Source organism: Microchirus variegatus (genome assembly GCF_963457635.1).
Source record: "Microchirus variegatus genome assembly, chromosome: 20".
NCBI lineage: Eukaryota > Metazoa > Chordata > Actinopteri > Pleuronectiformes > Soleidae > Microchirus > Microchirus variegatus.
In genome coordinates this window covers 17,315,888-17,338,294 of record NC_139821.1, presented here as the reverse complement: position 1 = coordinate 17,338,294, position 22,407 = coordinate 17,315,888, and the positions used below count along the sequence as shown (strand labels likewise).

The following is a 22,407-nucleotide window of genomic DNA, read 5'->3' as shown; positions in this document are numbered from 1 at the left end:
TGTTCATAGGAGAGGATGCTCTCCTGGAATACCTCAAGACCAAAGCAGTGACTGTGGAGTACTGAAAGCCAGACTCTCCCTCAGAACTCTGACTCACACAGGAAGAGGAGAGGACTCTTCTGTCTGCTTCACATGCATCTTCATTTGAACAGTGTGTGTCTGTGTCTATTTGTCTTATGTGTTTGACTGTGGGAGTGAAAGGTGGTTGTTAGTGTGTGTGTGTGCGCGCGCGCGTGTGTGTGTGTGGGTGGGCCACAGTTTGGACAATGTTGCCTGTCGTCTCTCGCCTGTCATGGATACGGGACGGGAATTTTTTTTTTTTTTTTTTACTTGCGTTTTACATAAAAACCATTCAACCATCAGCTTGGATGCTGCCTCTCACAGCTGAGCTGCCCCTAACTGTGACATCAAGGTTCCATAAAGGAGTCACCGCACAACACTCTCCCAAACTTCCACCTGAAACCAGAATTTAAGAATCTTATAAATGTTATATCTATATCTTTTTTAAACTCTTTAATTTGCTGTGTAGAAAACATCATGGTCCATGAATCTGAACTTATATGTGACACGTTAAAGCTCAGGTCAGTAAGTGTGGAAAAGCTAGCATTAGCACACTACAAAATGTACCTCATGCACCCGCCTCCTCCCATCAGCAATCTTGCAAAAACCCCGCCCCTAAAACACATGAAGTAGTTGTCTGCAGTGGAACTTTTGTGTTTTCTGTTTGCTATCACCAGCTTGTTGGGAAGAAGTAGGCGGGTCATTTTGTCACAGACGGGTACATCAGCCAATCATTCTGTGTCATGATTTGTCATGTTAAGTATTGCCAGGGATGCAGGGGGAAACTTTTATTTATCTTTAGATAACTTGTTTTAATGATGAACATGTGAAGAGGATTTAAAAAAAGATATGATAAAAATCTTTTCAGAAAAAAATTACAGACCTGAGCTTTAGGTAGCAAACGTATCCATAGTACTGTACTGTACTGTGCTGTACTATAATACTACAAAATAATCTTCACATGCTTAGTGAACCTGTTAGATGTGGTAAACCGTTTGACTAGTGGATTCATCAATTGGTGCATTAAGAGTAACTTGGCAGCAGTGCTGGAATTCCCCCCATTCACAGTGTACCAACACACTCAAGAACACACTACTACTTCTTTTATATATTTTAAGGTACTCTTATTAGTTTTATTTATATATATTTTAAGATATGTTAAATAGACCCCTGAGTGGATCATCGTTGAGATAATGCAGAATATCAATCACAAATAGAGTTGGTCATTTAAAACGTGCCAGTCTTTGATGTAGCAATAATACATAGGAAATATTCATTTTTATCTATTTCAAGGTTTGTAATCATTTAATTTACACTCATCTGCAACATCCAGTGTGTTAAAATTAAGAGAGGAAACACAGAAATGTTAAATGATATTTTCATTCATTTATATTTATCACCTGTAAATTAAAAAAAGAAAAGAAAAAAATGTCTTTGTTACTTAAGCCCCTTATACTCTGGAGTGGGTCATCTTCCATTATACAGTTCTAGCACTTCTTGGCTCTACTCCACTTTGTTTGGTTATTTTCCATTACTTCATAGTACCTCCTCAACATGGGCGGGCTCATAATAGCACGGCTGCACATTATTGCGGCGACATAGTTATATTCACGACACAAACACACAAACTAGTGTGTTTGTGTCTCTTTTTAGTCAATTGAAATCGGTTCTTTTCAATTTACTGAATCACTGAGCTGAAATGTGGCTGAACCGGTTGCAATTCGGCTCACAATCACCAGCTTTCAGCAGCACAGTCCAGACTCCACTGTTAAGTTTTTTAGAAATGTCCTTGCTAAATGTTGGAGATTAACGCAAGTTTTCAGAATTTTTAAGTCTTTTTAGCTGATCTTTTGACCTTTTTTCAGTTAGATTCTTGTCGGTGTTCTTGCTGGACTGTTGACGTCACATTTTAGTATCGGCTCAGCTTGTTTGGAACCTCGCCAACAGGTACGAAAAAAAGCACCAGGAGTCATAAAAGCATCATAACTAAATGCTTACTGCTGCAGCCACCTTGTGATAATAGATGCACCACAAATTAAGTAGTCAAAGACAAAAAGTAGTTTTGTATCTTTTTAATATAGTGGATCAAGTTTTTATAATAAAGCAAAGTATGGAATACTCGTTCCCATCCCGAACTCATACTCGACATATAAGTATACAGTATATTTACATTATTAATAATAATAATAATAATAATAATAATAATAATGCATTATATTTAAGGCGCCTTTCAAGACACTCAAGGTCGCCATTGATTATATCGATTTCCTGACATTGACAATGATTTTCAGGCCATTATTAAAGCAAACAAAAATCTATTGAAGCAGAACATGCGGAATTCAATTTGTCATTAACATATCCCTTGCAAACGTGAATGAAATGTCACTCGCAAACAGTACAGTGGAAAATGGTTGACATACTTTAATAAATGATTTCTATATAGTCACACCCAAATTAATTGGGTTCAGTCAAACTAAAGATGGAAAAGTTTCTTTTTTTTAACGCCTTATGAAAAAAAAGGATTATATTTTGTGGACATTTTCTGTCGGACAGAGACACTACTATACTATTTTTATGACACAATATTATATTCACGGAAGATGTGAAGTTTTTATGCGTCACTAAAATGAAGTAGTTGTGAAATTTTCTATTTGTCCCATGTGTCAGTGAAGTCAGCACGGGCTATGCAAGCAACAAGTGTTTGATGATGCCACACTTTTGTAAGAAAAAAAAAGGTCTGTTTACAGCCAGTCATGTGATGCCATGCTGAATTAAATTCAGTTTGACTATTAATGTGTGATGCTGCTGCTGTTTATTCACCGTGTCATTGGAAGTTAATTAAAAGTCCAGTGTGTAATATTTGGAGGGATTTATTGGTCAAAATTATTATTATAATTATGCTACACCTGAGTAGTAACCATTTTGTGCTGCAGTGTTTCTACAGCAGTCCCAAAGGGCAAAACCAACCAAAATGTTTCCCTTTCTACATAAACGAAGAAGACTGACATCCTTTCCGGTATGTGAAGACCATACTGATGTGCTCTGAAGTGTCACCACTACATCGACAACTGGACAGGGGTGTCATATTGAAATCACACTGGCCAATTATAACACAATATTCCATCATGATGAAGATATTCATGATGGATGACATTTCACAGAATTTCAAAGTAAAAGTGCTCATTTTGGTTTAGAATGATGTATACTTCACAATAAAAACATATTTATGATGCAAAATACTGTTACAGACAAAATAAATCAGTCTTACAAATTATTAAATACAGAGTTGTAATTTAATAAAACTGAAAATATTCACATATAAGAAGCTGAAAACTAAACTGATTAAAATCGATTAATAGTTGACCATTATTTTAGTAATCAATTAATAATCGATGCAGCTTGGTTATGCATGTTACAGTTTTTCTCAATTGTTTACACACAAATACTGGTACTTGAGACACAATGACCACAACAGGTAACTCATGCACCAACCCCCTGAACCAACTCTGCTAAACTACAAGCACAATTCCTGCTTTACACTCAAATTGCAGTTGTAAAACACACTTTTTTCAAAACACTACACACAATTCTCTGCTTTTGGCACAATTTTCATGAAGAAAATCTCTTGTTTTCACAAGGAACACACTGTCATTCAAAATTCTAAAGTTAATTTCCATACTATGAAAACTGACTCATCACATGGGAAAACACCTGTCACACAGGTTTACAATTTGCAATCAGTGCATTAGCATAAAAGGGTTCTGTTTTGTATGTAGACCACTGTATGTGCAACTTTCTGTTGGTTGGGATGTACACTGTGTACATTGTTTGTTACTGTATATTTGTGTTTTGAGTATAAAAACAATCCATTATCTACCGCTTCATCCTCCACCGGAGGGTCACGGGGTGACATAGGGCGATTGGCGGGGTCACACCTGGACAGTTCACCAGTCCATCAGAGGGCCTATAAAAACAACATTCTAAAATATATTACACACTTATGTATGTACTGTAGTAAGTGTAACACTAAACAAAAAAAAGGCCTAAGTCATTATGATCAATGGAGAAATGTTTTCCATTCATCATAGTGTTTTACATTGAGCACAACAGTGTTCAACTGGTTCTTATGAATGTCTTCATATGATGGTTTGTGTGTGTCATTTGAAAACAAAATACCATTTTGAGAAGAAATAACATTGTTTTGAATGTAAAGTTACATTTTGCAGGAGAATTGAGGGTTTTTGCCCATTGTGTGTTTTTTGGATTTGTGTGTAGAGTTCTGAGAGCATGAGGCATGCTTTCAGAAAATGTGTGTAAACAATCGAGAAAAACTGTAATACGTTCTTATTTTCCACTATGGTCCTAGCATGCCTCGCTGCTGCACGGTTTAGGTTGGTTTTCCACTACTTATCGTGGGCGGAGTCATCACTGCACGGCTGCATGAAACGGCTGTGACTTTGTTTTACACGTGAAACACACAAACAAGCGACTAATGACTTGTAAAGCAGTCGTTTTCAGTGTAACTGAATCATCATAATCAGTTAATTAAAACTATTTGTTCAGTACTTCCTCTATGACCAGTCACAATCAGCGGCAGGGATTGTGATGCTGATCACCGGTCACGATCAGCAGTGCTGTGGCTAATTACAGCCAACTCCTCTGTTGAATATTGAGATTTCCCTGGTAATTGTTGGAGATTAGCCCATGCTTTTAGCACTGTTGAGTCTAACTGATCTACAGTTCTGCATTTTTCGGCGGTTCAAAGACTATAATAAACATGAAGTCAAAAAGATAAAAAAATAATAGTTTATTTTCTCTTGCTTTACACAAATGGGTTCTGAAAAAAGTGAGGAGGGTTTGTTTTAAACTGCATGCAACACTAATAGAAACACAAGTGTCCATCTCCTGGACATTCTCTGCTGTGGTCATGATTCAAGGGAAACTCCTGCATTAAAACTGGACCACACATGCTTATCATTCAGTTACCTGAAGCCCTGTCTTTTATTAGGGATGCATGACGTTATTGGCACAATATATGTAGGGTTAGGGCCAGGATTTTTAGCCCAAGCACTCCTGATTATTGGCAAAAAGTCCAAGGTCGTGCATCCCTAACCCACATCGGTTGAGGCCGTCTGATTGTTCGTAGCAGAAGTCGGTTGTGTACTTCATCCCTGGAGCTGTGCTTCTGTCGAACCTGTTGTTGCCAAGCAATTTGCCAACAAACCTTAATTAATACATTACATTAAGAAAAGAAAAACAAACACAGCAGATTATGAGCAGTGACATTTCCCTCACAGTGGTGCTGTCTGGAGTATCCTCACCATGAATCTGGACACACCTGATCCACATTTTAGGTATGAAGTCAAAAGTCACATGATCAGCTGATTGCTGGACTGAATGACATCATCACGTCATGTCTGTTCTGGCTCTCAAGGCACTTGTTGCCGTTTCCAGAGCGATGCTCCTGCTTCCGTTTGCTCTTTATGTCTCTGTGTCCATGATGTATATGAATAACGTCTTCACATAAGTCAATGGATTGAATCCACAGTCAAAGGACAGTTTTAATTCCCCTGCTGGTCCAGAACCTGGATGCTGGCTTTCTTCTTGTCTTTGTCTCCAGGTAGTTTCAGGTTCTGCTCTGTGACTTTGAGCTCATCATCTTCGGAGTCTGAGTCGTCCTCGAAGTCCGACAGGTCACAGTCGCTGTCTGAGCCACTGAGCTCCACCAGTGCAACGTCCTGAAGATGAGAAAGAGAGACCACAGGTCAGTTGAGTCAAACGCGATACATCGATTTTATTGATTAATTCGAGGTTTTTTTTCCGGACGATTGTAAAAATAAACACTGATTATTTTCTCCTCTTACTACGGCGCACTTTTTGCCCCTCCGGACATGGACACGGATGCGCACATAGCCACAACATTGCTACAGCAAACGAGTGCGAGAATTTTGTTACCAAGAAAGGACTAGTATCAGTGATTTCGAAGTTTGCGGCGACAGACGTGGAACAAGTGATTGCACGCTGCAAAGCCCATTTCAACAAAAGGCAGTAGCACAAGTAGGGACAGCACAGCTGATTGCGAGCGGCGAGGTACCGCTGTATGTGACTGTATATCAGACTCAGTCTTTCCTCCGGAGACCTTCGACACAAGGAGCAAGTGACACAGACACAGAGTCTGTACTACGGTTATGGAGGACGCATTTAAAATTGTCCAATTAACTGACACTGAAACACTGTGTATGTGTGTGTAAAACGTCATACACATAGTACATCATATGAATAATAATTTTGTCTTTAGTAGTTTAAATCGAAAATCACATTTTTTATAAATAAATCGGGGATTTTATTATTAGGCCATATCGCCCAGCCCTAGTGCCATCACGTGTCTGATCCATGTAAATGTGATTTATTTATATTCCAAAAAAGAAAAGAATGAACAGACACAAAAGTCATAAATGTGAAAGAGGAGGAAAATGAGACACAAGGAGTGAAGAACAAGTGAAGCATCTTCTGCTTCTGGAGAATTAGACAACACAGCACATGTCAATATGGTCCATTCTGACTGAGCGCGCACTGCATGCATACACACACCACAATCTCATTTTTGTGTTCATGTAAATGTTGGAATTGTAAATTCCAATTGGCCCAATCTTTTTTAGATCTAAGACATTTTGCATATGTGAACATAGCTATTGTTTCCAAGGCTAATATAAACAGTTTCCCTGTTGTGCCTTCTAAGAGGATAGGTAATTTAACCTTCAGCTGGAGAGAATTATTTATGTCAACCAGAATGTGGTATAACTGAATGAATTTGATATGTGATAAGAACTGCTTATTCATTGTAAATTTTACTTTTTAAAGCCAACCTAATAATTTGTTAAAGGTGCATTATGTAATAAATCTAAAGCAACTGCCCATAAAATCCTCCTAATAGGTCACAGAGACTCAGGAATAATGTTCATATAACAAACTGAACTCACCAACAACAACAGTATAGACAAAATATTTGCATTAAAAAAAATATTTTGCAGTCTGCAAATCATGTTTATGTTTTGAAATCATGTTTTGGCATGTGGCGCCACCTACCGCCTTCTACCAATCATTGCAGTCAGTAGAGTCTCGAGCAACCACGGGTTGCCAGTTAGGTCAGAAAATGAAACCTACAAAACCTCTGTATTTTAAATGTAGTATCCGTTTTTGACAATATTCTTACACATGGCACCTTTAAATATTGATGCCGAGCAGTGATATCTAACAGTGAGGAGGAGTTGAGACAAACCAAGATATTGAGTGAAAACTCCAATAAACATGTCATATTAGAAATATATAATACCTGTAGATTGCAAATACAAATATGAAATGGTGAATGTAATGAAAGACGATGTAGAAATAAGTGCCAAAATAGAATATTTTCTAAATATACACTCAACAAAATTACAACTTCACGAAGAAAAACATGTAGGTATTGTTGTGACAAAACAGAGTAACTATCCAAAAATAACAGTCCAACTTTATCAATAAAGTGGCTTTAATTTGCGAGCATTAGGATCAATTTCAAGACGTAAGTCCTGGAGTAATGGCAGGAAGAACACAATGGGGGTCGATGATCCAAGTTCACAAACTTTAATAACGTGTGTGTCCACCATTAGCCGCATGCAGAGCGGTACACCACCATCTGAGTGGTACACACCCTGGTATATCACCAGGTTGTCGATCATGGCCTGGAATGATCGTGGAATGATGCACATTCAGTTGTGTTGCCAAAGCTGTCACGCTTGACCCAGCACTCAGCATGCCAATGGCACGCTCCCTCATGATTTGTGACATCTGTGGCATATTGACAAGTGACAAAAGTCCACATTTTGGTGTGCCCTTTTATTGACCAGACCACAAGGAGTGTCTGTGTACTGGTCACGCATATTGATCACCACTCTGCCATGCTCCATGACTCTCGTGAGTTTAAATACTCAATCCGAGATTGTAGTCAATAGGAGTGGCCAAGTGACACTGGACTACTGAGCAAAACAAATACATTCCATAAACAAATGCATCAAGAATCTGAGCAAATGTCATGACATTCTGTTTTTGTTCACCATTTCAAGTTTGTGCGTTTATATTTTTGTTGAGTATATCTGCCCTCGTCACAAAAATCCAGTGACCTAAACGCAGCCATTTCCTTCTTCATTGTTAAAGGTTATGATGCCATTCCAAGTTGTGGAGAGGCTGATGAAGACTGTGCCTCACTACAGTCCCATTGGTGTAATATGTGGCCAGCCATGGCAAAACCGGTCACAAGTCTACATTTTGAGTTATTTAGAGATTCTGAAAGTTCAGTTCAGTTTAGTTTATTGTCCCAAAAGGGAAACTTGTCTTGCAGTCAGGTACACACAGATAGCACAAAGATACACAAGGACACACAACAGAGAGATAAACTAGCTAATATAAGTTAAAGTTAAAAACACTATCCTACTTTCTTAATCTACTAATTCAATGAGATTTCTCGGGTTGTGCAAGGAAGGGACTAAATCTCCGGCCTGAGGGAAGGACCTCAAATGAACAGTTAAGGGGGTGTTTTACACAATTCAGTATAGAATTTGCTTTCCGCATAACCTGCTTCTCATAAATGTTCATCAGGGAAACTTGTGGACAACCAATCAACCTACCAGCCACCTTCACAATATTGCTGAGGTTGTTCTTGTCTCTAAGGCTGATGCCCACATACCAGGCAATAAAAGCAGAAGTAAGAACAGATTCTATAAAAGATCTGTAAAACAAGTTCAAGATAATCTTATCGACATTAAAAGAGTTAAGCTTCCGAAGGAAGTACAATCGTTGTCCCTTCTTGCAGATCGTATCAGTGTTTGTGTCAAATTTGAGTTTGTTATCCATCATAGTTCCCAAATATTTGTACTGGTCCACCATCTCTATGCTGTTTCCTTTTATGTAAGTAGATGGAGGAGATCTAGGTTGTTTTCTTCTAAAATCAATGGCCATGTCCTTAGAAAGTAGTCCAACACATGTAAATCAGATAATATTTGAAGAAGATATGACCATTTGAATGTAGGCACTCCTCAAACTGCTAGCCTCAAAGATTTACACCTTCTGGGAGCCAAGAGACAGAATCATCACATTTACATAGAGCAACTCCCTCCTGGTCTAAGCTGTCAGTGAAACTGCACCTCTCTGTATGAGCACAGATACTATTGTTGTGAACCCACACTGATACACAGAACAATACATAAAAAACTGGACATGATAACCTCTTAAGATTTGAAATAAAAATAACTTTAAAAATATATAGGAAGGAGGGTGGCTTATTCTGTTATCATTTCTTGTCCTTACACTCGTGTAGTTATATTTCCATCATCTGTTTCATAAAAATGAAAAACAAAATATTCTTTATATACTTAAGAGAGAAGGATCAAAGATAGACACATATTTCTAATATCAAATCAAACTGCCTTGCCACCACAGGCACTAAGGAAATACAGTGAAGTGGCTCTGTGGTGTAGTGTGGATGGATAATTCTGTTCCTGAATGAGGTGATGATGTTCTAACTAGTCAGCTAGTTGCTGAATAATTAGCATCACAGTCAATACTTCATACACAAAGCTGTGTCATTCACACATGATTCAAGCACATCAGCACGTTTGTGCCGGCCCTGAAGCTAGTGAATAACAATGCAGTCACATAACGTTCTGAAATGCACAGTGGATTATTAAAAGAAAAAATTGTTTTATTCCCTGCATGTGACTGAACATTAACATTTTATAGATTAACAACGTTAATGAAAACTCACCCCATAAGAACATAGAGGGGTGCTGGTGTTACGTCATCATCTCAGACAAATACTGTGTCTGTCCTGCTCTCTTTCGGTTGCTGAATATCCATCTGTTTGTTGTTTTTGTGGTGATGAAGTCTGCTAACGTTTATGCTAACACGTTAGCATAAAGATCGCTAGCTTAAAACGAGTCCACTCCGATAGCAGAATTGAGATCTGTGTCTGTCTTTGTAATGTTAAGTAGAGACATAGTTTAGTTCTTCTGGTGAACATGCACGCACGCACGCACACTAAAAATTTACTTTGTCCCAAATTTAATTTGTTGGGATCTGGTGCCCCTAACTAAAAAATGCCCATGCCCATGTCCATTTAAAACCCTAGAATCTTGATTAAAAATCACAAGTGGAGACAAAATCTGGTCAAAGGTGTTTTGAGAGGCCTGACAGTAGAGGACAGCACTTACCATCTCTATGACCCTCTGAGCCTCGTCCACTCTCTGGATATCAAAGTGTCCAGCAGGAGCTTCCTCCATCTGCTGCATGAGCGTCTCATTAGCCTCTGCCATCTGAGGCAGGAAGCTCTGCAGCCGCTCCAACACTGTGACACACACACAAACACATCCGATCATCTCTACTGTTTCCATATAAATGGGCAATTTAAAGGAAGGTATGAGGCAAGGCATGTCTCACCGCTGCTCTTGGGCAGTCTCTCTGTCTGCAGGAATCCACTGGACTTTGGCTTGAGCAGAAGCTTCTCAGTGAGACCTGGCAGCAAAACACACAAGTTCATGACAGTAAAGCAACAGAGGCAGATATTTCTCTCCATCCAAGTTTTTATGCTAATATTTTTACATTTATAACTAAATCTATGGTCCTGTTAGCACTGAGCATGTTACATCCCCTTTTTGCCCTTCTTGCTTCTTCATTATTCAAAAACAGCAAACAATTATGCCTGAAACAATAACTCGATTATAAATCAATTACTAAATTCACCGCCAAACTATTTTGATAATCAATTTGAGTGGTTTTTCAACCATTAAAAAAAGTTTTCCGATTTCTCAGCTTCTTAAATGTGACTATTTTATGGTTTCGTTGCTCCTTTTAACAAATAATTTATTTTAGATTTAGATTTAAAGAGATATTTCACCGTTGAGAAGATGAATGTCTATTAAAGGTCCCATATTATACCCTATTAACCCAAGTTAAACTAGGTCCTGGTGCCCTAATGAACATGTCTGTGTCATGCTTTAGTCAAAATAGCATAAGGATGAAGCACAATAGCAGTTCAATAACCCTGCCAAAACAGCCTTTTTCAGAACGCTCGGTTTTGTGCCTGGTCATTTACATCTGAATGGGACCCAGGTAAACACACATCCACTGCTTCCAGGGGAGTGTCGATCTAACTTACTATCCACAGCCATACTGTCGCCACTTATCACCTATTGTCATGCACCGTCGTCACAACCCCTGCTCCATATACCCCATAGTAATGTCCGTTTACCCGTTGTTACTGAGTTTCACCGTAATGCATAGAGTGACCACGATTTTGGCTTCTCGCGATCATAAAAACATTAAAATCGAAGAAAAACGATTAATGCGTTGCGCGGCGTGTATGTAAATTCCCATGCTAGAAAAAGACCCTGAACGCACCAGTGTTACTGCGGCTCCAACTGACGTGTGTGGATCAACAACACGAGGAGAGAACGTGGAAACACGACAGAAAGGCAGCCTTTGGTTGAGAAGAAATGTAGGACAACATCTACATCTTTCTGCAGTGCTTTCAAACGTGTGCTCCTCATATCACCGATCCACTCTCGTATTTCACAGGGACAAGGGGGAGCTACGGTGGAGCTGTGAAGTACTCTGCCTGGCGGGGTGCCAACATTCACGGGGAATATCCGCACTGTCGTCACTTGGTCGGGAGGTGTAAACATTGCATGTTTTATCGCCTATACTTATACAAAGTGGAACCACTAAAACATGACTGAGTCTTGTTTTTTCACATTTTGGGGAATGGTATGGCCCACTGAGTCCCACATATAAGTACTAAAAGATTAAAAAGTTGATTTTGCACAATAGGGGACCTTTAAAACTAGGTCATCTATGTAGTAGAAATGTGAAATAATATTCGAAGTAAGTGCCTTCTTGGCTGAGAAAGGCAAAAAAATGTATTTATCGCTCATGTACACAAATTACCACAACTCCCAGAATGCACTGCACTCGCTGCCTCGCGAGAGTCTTGTTGTCTCTGTTGTCGCCCCTAGTGAATCAGACCATGAGCGTCTGCGTGAGTTGTGTAAAGACACAAATCCCTGAGAGGAATTAGTTGGCGAATGCATTAGGGACCTGCATATTCCACGGGGGTGTTTTCTATGGTGCTAAATTGTACTGGGATGTGCAGTAAAAACAAAGACAAGCAGTAAGTTCCCATTATTTGCCGGTCAGAGTGGTACATGCCTGAAGGCTAAGCTCAGCTATGCTAAGCTTGTTTTCGAGTTTTGGAAAAGACACTCAAGACAAAAGCTGTAAACTTAGAGGGTTCACTATTCATTTCAGGAAGTCACTGAGAGGTATTTCTGCTCATAGTATACCATGTGATATAGTTGTCGGCAGTAAAGCGACAACATCAAAGTAACGTTTGATGGACAATTTCATAGGGCTGGGCGATATGGCCTCAAATCAATATCACGATATATTGAGCAGCTCACCTCGATAACGATAAATTAGGGCTGGGCGGTATGACCAAAAATATATATCACGGTATTTTTCAAAATTCGAACGGTTTCACGGTATCCGACGGTATTTTTTCATGCATAATCAGGTGTTCACAGCATTTTCTACTGGTAGAGAACATAATTACTGCAGTAGATTAACTTAGGGTGGTCTATTTTACTGTCATGAATACTGTAGAATAACTCCACACTAGTACAGGTTCACATGGCCCCAGAAAATGATGCTGTTTACAAAGAAGAGCTACACATGATTCTAATGAAGTGAGGAATCAGAATGCAAAGACAATTACAGAACTTTGACTGTGTAAATCAACATCTTTTATAAAAAATCCCTGTGTTACCTGCTGATGTGGAGGGTGCCGACTTAACTTCATGCATTCTTGATTTTCCAAGACATTGACATGCTTACTAGGGCTGTCAAAATTGCTCAAAAATGATATTCGAATATTCCCTCTAAAAAACACAGATATTCTAATATATTCTCATAGTATTTGCATCGCGCATCTGGGGTGCGTTGCATCCGCTGCATCTGGAGGCTTTCAATCAGCCAGACTGTCAGGTGATGACATCATGATGTCAATAACAGGACAAACTAATATAACAAGACATAACTACCTGTAGATGTACTTTATTTAAGTTTAAACATATTTCACAACATATTACCTACACAAAAATAAGTAAATGAACTAAGAGCGCACTCGCTCGCTCTCACTCACTTTCATCCTCTCTCCAGCCGAGTGCTGATCAAAAGTTTTGTGCAAGTGATTTAAGATCCTGACTCTTGTCCCAAATATGACAGGCTTCATTCATTGATTGAAACAAATATATAAACATTAATGAAACGTTTAAACGCAGAGCGCTCACTCGCAAACAGACATCAGCGCCGCAGCAGTTTGAAGATGCTAACCCGCGGCTCCAGAGCCAAATGCGGCTCTTAAGTCCCTCTGCAGTGGCTCCCTGGAGCTTTGAAAAAAAAAATTACAGATTGAAATTACAGATAAAAGCCCCTTTTTTAAAATTATTCTTTATTAATAGCTCAACAGAAAATAATTATTTATATCAAAGCATTTTACTGCTTTCTCTTCCCCATCTCTTGCCACTCCTGTCGGGGCTCACACCATGACGTTTAGAATTTTGCGGTCATGTGGACAGCGCAGTTCAGTTGTGAGGCGCACAATGAAGTTTCTCCATGTCATCACACATTTTTTTTATATGTAAAGAACTGAGGCATTTGCTGCAGCCAGGTTGAGGATATTACAAACCACTGTTACTGGACATCTGTGCGTGGCTGCTGAAGGGAAAGCAGCTTGAATAGTAAACCGTGTCTGGTTTAGCCACTCGTGATGGTCACAGCTGTGCGGACAGTGATCAAAATGCAGACATTATTTGTTTTGCCCTGGTTGACAGTGAGTGATGCGTTGTCACTTTTCAGCACCTGTGTGGTGAACAGCTGCATTTGCGTCTTCTGACTCTACCAACCAGGCTTGTTTTCTTGGCTTGTGATGTTTTTGTCAACTCAAGTGAAGTAAAAAAGTTGTGTCCCTGCCCTTTCCTGTGTAAGGCTCCACCATGCAATACCAACACCAACTGTCTACGAGCCTCTGAAGATGTGTGTAACCATGTCTTCATGCGGCGCAGAGCGGAAATGTTCTCTCACTACGACAATTTACATTTTGGGGTCATCAGAAGGGGGTGCTGCACCCCTAACTTCCTGTGGTACTGGTTATAACAGGTAAAAACAGCAATAAAATGTCAACAGTTTTCTTTTTGTTGTTCTATAATTTCATAAATGCAACAAACTATAGTTCGTTTACAGTGGAAAAAAAACTTGGAAACGAAAACGTAGTTAGTATCTTGTATGACCTCCTTATGCTTTAAAAACTTCTGTCAAACATACTAGAAATAAGCTTTTAGATAGATTTAAATCTCTCTGAATATAGTATGTGTGTTTTAGGGCTGCCATAATTAGTCGGCTAGTCACGATTAAGTCGACTATTAAAATCGTTGACAACTAATTAAATAGTCGTTTTATTTATCTATTTTTGTTTTCTCTCTCAAAACTGCTGCTGCACCTTCCACTGCCGCGTCTGCCCCTCTGTCCCTATGTCCGCCTCTCTGTCCTTGAAACACATGCACAGTAGTGATAATATGGGTCAGCCGTGATGTCATCGGAAGTTATACCAGACAGGCTCTCTGGTATCATGGCTACCCGGCGGCAATGGAGCTCAAAAGTGTGGGAGCATTTTAAGAAAAAGGAAAAAAGTGTGCAATGCAATATCTGCAAGAGAGAATTTGGCTTTCATGGCAGCACAAGTGCGATGCAGGAGCACCTGAAAAGGAAGCACATTGTGGACGACAACGACGACGAAGAGGGACCGTCATGTTGGCAAGCTAACTGGCTAATTAGCTGCTAACACCGCGACCCTCCGGTGGAGGATAAAGCTGTAAATGTTAACATCAGCGATGATGATTTGATTAATTAACCTTAGCACACATATTTAATGTGTTTTAGTTAGGGATGGGACTTTTTTGTCAACAAATCGACCGACAATCGACACGTGCGCACCTCGACAAAAAAATTAAAAGTGAAAAAAGTCTGTGTCACAAACACGTAAAGTTCACGACCATGGAGGTTAAAGACGCTGTTTCACCGGTTTAGAGGTTTAAAACGAACTGGCAATCACCCTAATTGACGAAGGTTAGCCAGAGCTATGGCGCTGCGTAACTGAAGACGCCACAGAGTAGTTATTACGCACCGCACAGGAAGCATTGATTTACAGCGAGTTATAATCCTTTTTTTTTTTTTTTTTAATTATAAAATAAAATAAATGGGTTTTGTAATAATTTGGTACCTAAGAAATCTCAAATGGCACAGATGGTGCCAAGCTGTGCCAAAAGTGAGAACGCCAATCTCTTTAATAAAACCTGTGTAATTTCCCTCGGCTTCATTTCAGCAGCATCAGACTTTGCACAGCTCATGTCCACATGTTATATGACCTCCATGTGTTTTTAAGCTCCTACTGCATATTTTAAAGGTGATATTTGCTTTAAAATGCAATAAATCTTTTTAAGCGAGAGAAAAAAATCCTTCAGTTATGCTGTGTTCCATGTACATTTACTCTGACATAGTGGCATCTACAGTGAAACGTACACGTCTGGTGGAATCTCACAAGTGTTATCTTTATTTTGATACCAAGATAATCTACATAGAGCGTGTAACTGCAGAGGTTTACTCTATTTAGTTTGGGCATGTCATTTTCGAGCAGGGACTACAAAAAGAGGGTCAGGGAAGAAGTTGTTAAAGTGATAGTTCGGAATTTTTGAGGGACTACTTTCTCAGCAGCAGCGGAATCAGTCCACCGCTGCCGGAAGTATGACGCGCTGCTGCTGCTGAGACATAAATCCTTCAAATTGCAAGGTTGGTTTTGTTTCAAAACATTCTATCAACACAGATGTGTACATCGATCGTTACAATTGATTTGCCTCGGGTGCACTGTGGAGTCGGTAAGAGTGTTTCTAATGCCATGCTAGCAGGCACCATTGACTTGCGCTAGCCATAGCACCAACGAATTCGGCAACTGGAAGAATTGAATGAAATTTCTTGAAAAAGTCTCCAGACGTCTCCATCACACCGGCTGAGTTAGAAAATAGGTCTTATGTCCAAAATTCCGAAACCATCCCTTTAAGCAATATTCGTTTTTTGACGGAAAGACTTTCATCACCGAAACAAAATATTTTAAATTACCTTTCAACTACGTCACAATAAATACCATTATTGACAGATGTAAAACGTTTTATAGTGATAAGGTTTATGTTCAGCCAGGGGTGGACGGTGTATAGGGACGATTTGGGCGACACATCTCAATAATGATTTTGACTGATAATTTGACTGCACTATCTTGTCACATGTTTGTTGTATGTATCTGGTTGTGAAAGGACTTGATCCTTGGTCAGTTAATAAATACTTGACTTAATATTCTGCCGCTGTCTTTATGTGGTTGCTGGACACGTCTAGTGTTCTGTTTAGTTATTTTACATCATACAACATTAGATTCATGTGAATAATTTTTGTTTATCAAGTTGCCATCTAGTGGACACAAGAAGGACTCTATTAATCATCCAACAACAAATTGATACTATCTTTCTTTATGCACCTATTGAATGGGTCACCTTATCATTATCAGATAAAATTGCCCCCCTCCCCCCTCTTCAGGAGCCGCCACTGTGCTCGAAATTATCACCATAGCCTTACTCAACCTCAACAACCTACACTGACTAATCCTAATCCCAGTTCTAAACCTCAAAAGTAAATTTGAAGTTGTTCGAACAACCTTTAATGTCCTCACGGTCATTGAATCATAATCCACACACACAGGTTTGTGCAGCTATTCTTGTCAGGACACTGAATTCGACACCCTAACCAACGCCGTATACTTAACCTGACCCATAACCACGTAATACCTGACACTAACTTTAATCTAACCACAATATACAACTTAAAATAAACCTAAACCAGACCGACAAACATTAGGTTTTGCTTGATTGTGATCAGGTGTTGATCTCGATGAGGACTATTTTTCCTGACATGGTCGGTGTTTGTATCAGAAACAGTTCCACAACAAAAGAAGTACATACACAGTAAACATACATACCTGCCCCATTTCCACACGACAGCAGAGCCTGCGAACTTTTCTTCTCTTCGTTCAGCTCCATGTCTGTTTTCATTAACGCGTGTTACCGAACGAGAACAGCGTCCGGGTTAAGTGTCACGGCAGACGTCAGGCTGTGCTTTACATAGCGCCCTCTGTGGTAGTGGAAGTAACTCAGGTTGGCAGTAAAAACAAAGCAGTTGACAACTTGAGAATGGATGTTTCAACACGAGCACTTAAAACAGGCGACATATGTTACTGAGTTGAGAAAAATCAAGTAACTTACGTGTGCTGTGCTGTGCAAATACGCGTAGTTTGAAGTCAGTGTGGAAATATCGCGAGAGGTCTCACTCCCACCCGCTATATTATGTTTTATTTTTTGAAAGCAAAAATCGTACAAAATTAACACTTCAAAGGTGAACCAAGCGCATATGTTGTTTATTGTCACACGCTCGAATGTAAAAGATGAAAGTTGGATGACGCAATAACGTCAGAGAAACTATTTTCAATCAGAATCAATCATCTGACTTGCATAGACGATCTTTGGTGACGGCGTTTACTGTGACGCGGCTCAATAATCTTGTCCGTCTGTCTCTGAGGACAAGCCTTGCAGCTTTTCTCTTGGAAGAAGTGACTCCACGGCGGAACGGTAACGTCTGGAAAATAAAGACAAACCTTGCGTTAATGAGATAAACTAGCTACCGTAACATTTAAGATAGTTATTTGGGTTTGTCCACAGCTAGCTAGCATCTGTGTAAAGTCGCATGTCCACGGCTAGCCAGCCTGTGCTCGAGTTTTTATGTATACTTGCTAGTTTGTGCAGTGGACAGAGGGATGTTAGCCATGTTTGAATTTGAATATAAAAGCAAAAGGTTTAATGTTTAAAAATATAAAATAAATAATAATAAATTGTTGTTTGGTGTCTCAAAGGCGATATAATATCGCCACACACAATGTTTCACTGTATCAATTCCCCCTGCGTAGACTACTCTCTTCCTGGGTCTATGTTTATAACATTGTAATTATTTACTTATCCCAAGCAGTATGGTTATTGCAGTGTCCACACTGTGTTTTTTCTATTGTATTTCTATGTATTCTGTAGGGCTGCAACGATCATTGTCATCGTCAATTAATCTGTCAATGATTTTATCGATTGATCGTGTTTGGTCCAGAAAATGTTGATTTTCTCAATTGTCGTTTTGTCCACAACCAGAATTCATCAGTTTCAATGATTTCCTTATTATATAGAGCAAAGAAACCAGAAATTATTACATTTTAAGAAGCTGAAAAATTAGATAACTTTCTTAAAGACTCAAACTCAAACTGATTTATCCATTATATTATCCATAATAGTTGCGGATTAATTTAGTAATCAATTGTTGCATGCCTAACTTTAACTTTTACCCTTAACTGTTCTTAAAATGTTCTTCCTTGAGAGTCTGAAAGGCGCTTACAAATAAAATGTAGAATAATAATAATAATGATAATATTATATCACCATGTATTTTACTACTGTCTAATTTTCTGCTTCTATGCTTTCTGCTTCACTATTTGTGTGAGCCAAGGTTTAAAAAAAAAACAAAAAACCTACAATTTGATATTTTGTAACACCAAGAAGTAGAAAAAGGCTTTGGATTCTGCAAAATGTCTGTGATAACAGGAACAAGACAGAACTGCAGCAAAATTCTGATGGTTTTGTTCTGACATAGAGAATAATCTCTATGGTTAAAAACTGTATGAACATTGTTTTGTTTGAGCCCAACATAAGAACATTGAGTTGCAAAGAGACACTGTCTAAACTTACAATAATGATTTTTATGTTGCAACGGTTCGGTCCTAGACCTTCATGAGGCAAATCATTGTTAAAAAATTAGGACATCTTTCAATAGGGTGTGGCATGCAAACACATTTCCCTGTGTGTTTTGTTTACTTTACTCTCCTCAGACTGGATGACAGGAGATGAGACTCTGCAGCCCCACATTAAACCATGAGTGTCCAGAGGCTGGGAGGAGCTATAGGGGAATCCCTGGGCTCTAGCCTGACGGTGCGTATGAGCGGTGCAGGTGGTGGGTGGAGCTCCCTCTCCCTGAAACCCGTTTCCTCTGGACGAATCGCTTCTTTGTTCCAGACCATGGTCCCTACTGGTTACACCAAGCTGCAGGAGGAGCGGCTGGCCATGGTGGACCTCGGATCCAAACCTGAGGTCAGCTCCACTCTCCAGAACGGCTACAGACAAGAGATGGTGTCTCACGTGGAGAGCCGACGACACGTGGACCGTGCCTCTCGCTCCTCCGTGACTTTATCTGACTGCGGGGACTTCTCTGAGATGGAGCCAATGCTGGCTGAGAGGAGGCTGTCCAGTGAGGAGGCAGGGGGGGAGGAAGAGGATGAGGAAGAGGAGGAGGTAGGGCAGGAGGAGAGGCAGGGATCTGCTCTGCATAACATGCCCAAGGAGTCTCCACTATCTATGGCACTGCAGATCCTGGTGCCCTTTCTTCTCGCTGGATTTGGAACTGTGTCAGCTGGGATGGTGCTGGATATTGTGCAGGTGAAAGACTACTCGTCAATCTTAGCCTTACACTTCACCATCTGAAGCCTTGTTTATGCTTGCGCGTGACACTGTGGCGTGGGGCCCAGCAGATGGCGCGCGACCTACAAGTATGCACGGAGGTGTTTAAGCTCAACGTGTTGTTCATTGCAGTACCTCAGTGGCAGGGGCCGTACAACCAAAATATTCAGTGAATAAGCAGGAAGTCAGTGCGTGCTGCCGTATTAACGTCCGATGCCGAGCAACACTAGTAAACAAAAACTATTGCTGTCCATTTCGGTGTTTCACGTATTGGGACAGCCATCCCAGCTCCACCAGAATCACCGGGAGGGCTTTTCCCCCGGGTCACCACTCTTAAGTTTCCATGGGCTAGTCTTTTGCCCTTCACAAAGTGATCCATCATGTTTTTCCTACGGCAAAAAAACATTGTCTTTTTGTAGCGTGGTAGCAATCTCCTTTCATAGATTAAGGCCATTTGACTGTCTTTGGTCCCCTAAAAAGTGGGATGCACATATAGAAAGTGTTGCAATTCCTACACAGTTCACTTGATTTGGATGTAAATACACTCAAATTAAAGCTGAAAGTGTGCAGTTAAAGCACATCTTGTTTGTTTCATTTCAAATCCATTGTAGTGGTGTATAGAGCCAAAAAGAAGAGAATTGTGTCGATGTCCCAATATTTATGGACCTGACTGTAGATATAATATTGATATATTGCACAGCACTACACGATATTTAAGTTTTTAGAGAGTATTCTGCGTCTTATTTTTTAACAACGTGACTCTTCTGTGGTTTTGGTCAGGACGTCATTCACAGGTTAATAAAAGTGCAGTTATTAGCAGGTCAGTTAATGTTTAAAAATCGTCTTTGTCCACAGCACTGGGAGGCATTCTCATACATCACAGAGATCTTTATCCTTGTCCCAGCTCTGCTCGGCCTCAAGGGAAACCTGGAGATGACGCTGGCTTCTAGGCTGTCCACAGCGGTGAGACAAACACAGACACAGCCACAGTGACACCATGATTCATCCATTCATTATCTACCACTTTATCCTACAGATGAGGGTCATGTGTCAGATATCGCCAGTCCATTGCAGGGACTCTCACATTCACACCTATGTGAAATTTACTGTCCACTTAATTGCTGCAGGTTTTTGGACATATGGGATGAAACTGGAGAACCTGAAGAAATCCCATGCCACTTAATGTCACATGAACAATGTCAGGACAAGTACAAGTAGCCTTCTATGAGTTTTATAGTTTAGTCCAGACTAATTATCGTGGATTTTACTCGGATATATGTTAGTGATAGGAACAACATTTCTATTCGTTGTACTGAAACTTTACAATCAGTTCACTAAAATACCTCTTCAAAAGATTCGTTCACCAAATCGTTCAGTTCGTCCTGCATGGCCGGAGCACAGACGCCACCTGACTCACTGAGTCACTGAACTGAAATTATGTGATTCAATAGAGATAATAGATTTTAGAAATGTCCTTGGAATTTGAACTGATCCAAAGTTTGACATTGTTCTTGGATTTGCTTAGGCAGATTTTGTGACAGTTTAAGCCCCTGAATCACTGAACTGATGAGCTGATACCCTGATAAGATATTTGTTGTGACATGGTGTTGCACTGTCCTCTCATCACAGTGGCAGCTGAGCTGCAGCATTGTTGAGTCTCTACACTGTCCACTAATTACAGACCAGCCTAACATTTAAGTTTGTGCTTACTGGGAAAAAGAGCGGGGAACCAGACTGTGTTTGCACTGAAAGTGCAGCAGAGCTCAGCTGAACTGTGAGACAAACTTATCGTTTCAGTAAGTGATTCAGTTCAGTTTGTTCACCCAAGCGATTTGTTCTTCTGAACGATTGTTTGTCAACGAACCAACACTAATTTATGTTAAGAGAGTGGAAGCGGAAAAACACATGGAGAGGGACTCGTCTTTGCAACTCAGACAGGCACACTTTATGCTACGTCTCTGCACATGTGCAGCAGGATATCACCTCATCACCTTTTCATCGTATCACTCTGCCCATCACTCCGTCACTACACTGCAGCAAAAGGGTGCGCTACAAAATTTCCCAACAAAGTTTCCAATCCATCCAACAGAACAAATGAAGTTGTCATTTTCATCTTCATATTCTAATTACGAAAAATGGTCAGATCGGTTAGTTACGATTTTATTTTGTAACACCAAGCTAAAGCCAAAAAAAAAATCCTAATTGAACGAGACTATAAATGCAGCACATCACATTGTGTGGGTGATGAAATCATTAATATTGACCTTCCTCCTGCTCCTGACCTTCCATGTCAGAAAAAATTTCAGTTCAGCCTGTAAACAGTTGTAAAATGTCGTCAAGAGCAGCCTCGTTAGGTCTGAGAGAAACATGATGTCTCAGCTTGAGCTCACAGTCCACAAACAGAACATGGGTGTGGTGGACTGTGGTTATGTGGTTGTGTCACTGTTGTTGTACTTGAGTCAAGGCTTGAGTCCTGTTTTCTAGGATTGGTGACTCGACTGGGAACCAAGAGCGCATGACTCAGGCTTTTTAACTGATAAAAACAGCTTTTATGATGTTACATAAAATTCTTTAATCCAGTAGTTACAATAACTCACTGAAAAAGAGTTATTTTAAA

At 39.9% G+C, this 22,407-nt stretch overlaps 3 protein-coding genes across 4 annotated transcripts in view; 2 read left to right on the top strand and 1 right to left on the bottom strand.

The window, feature by feature from the left end:
* Nucleotides 1-3,001, top strand: part of aldh1l2 (aldehyde dehydrogenase 1 family, member L2) — a 49,509-nt gene extending 46,508 nt beyond the window's left edge. Inside the window, exon 23 of the mRNA XM_083907212.1 lies at nucleotides 10-3,001. Within this exon, the coding sequence (XP_083763338.1) occupies nucleotides 10-65 (56 nt within the window). The 3' untranslated portion in view covers nucleotides 66-3,001. The remainder of the gene's footprint in view (nucleotides 1-9) is intronic.
* A 1,905-nt stretch (nucleotides 3,002-4,906) lies between these two features.
* nopchap1 (NOP protein chaperone 1) lies at nucleotides 4,907-17,285 on the bottom strand (the record flags this gene model as incomplete). Its single annotated transcript, XM_083906555.1, has 4 exons — nucleotides 4,907-5,798; nucleotides 10,305-10,438; nucleotides 10,531-10,605; nucleotides 17,225-17,285. 4 exons carry the CDS (start codon nucleotides 17,283-17,285, stop codon nucleotides 5,622-5,624), a joined length of 447 nt encoding a protein of 148 aa, XP_083762681.1. The 3' UTR covers nucleotides 4,907-5,621.
* Nucleotides 17,286-17,825: 540 nt separating this feature from the next.
* The window catches only part of slc41a2b (solute carrier family 41 member 2b), a 54,332-nt gene continuing 49,750 nt past the window's right edge, over nucleotides 17,826-22,407 (top strand). Inside the window, exons 1-3 of one of the 2 annotated variants that reach the window (XM_083906530.1) lie at nucleotides 17,826-17,870; nucleotides 19,166-19,769; nucleotides 20,646-20,753. In XM_083906530.1, the coding sequence (XP_083762656.1) occupies nucleotides 19,209-19,769; nucleotides 20,646-20,753 (669 nt within the window). In that variant the 5' untranslated portion in view covers nucleotides 17,826-17,870; nucleotides 19,166-19,208. Of the gene's footprint in view, nucleotides 17,871-19,165; nucleotides 19,770-20,645; nucleotides 20,754-22,407 lie in introns of those variants that run through there. The other variant, XM_083906531.1, reaches the window with a different exon arrangement.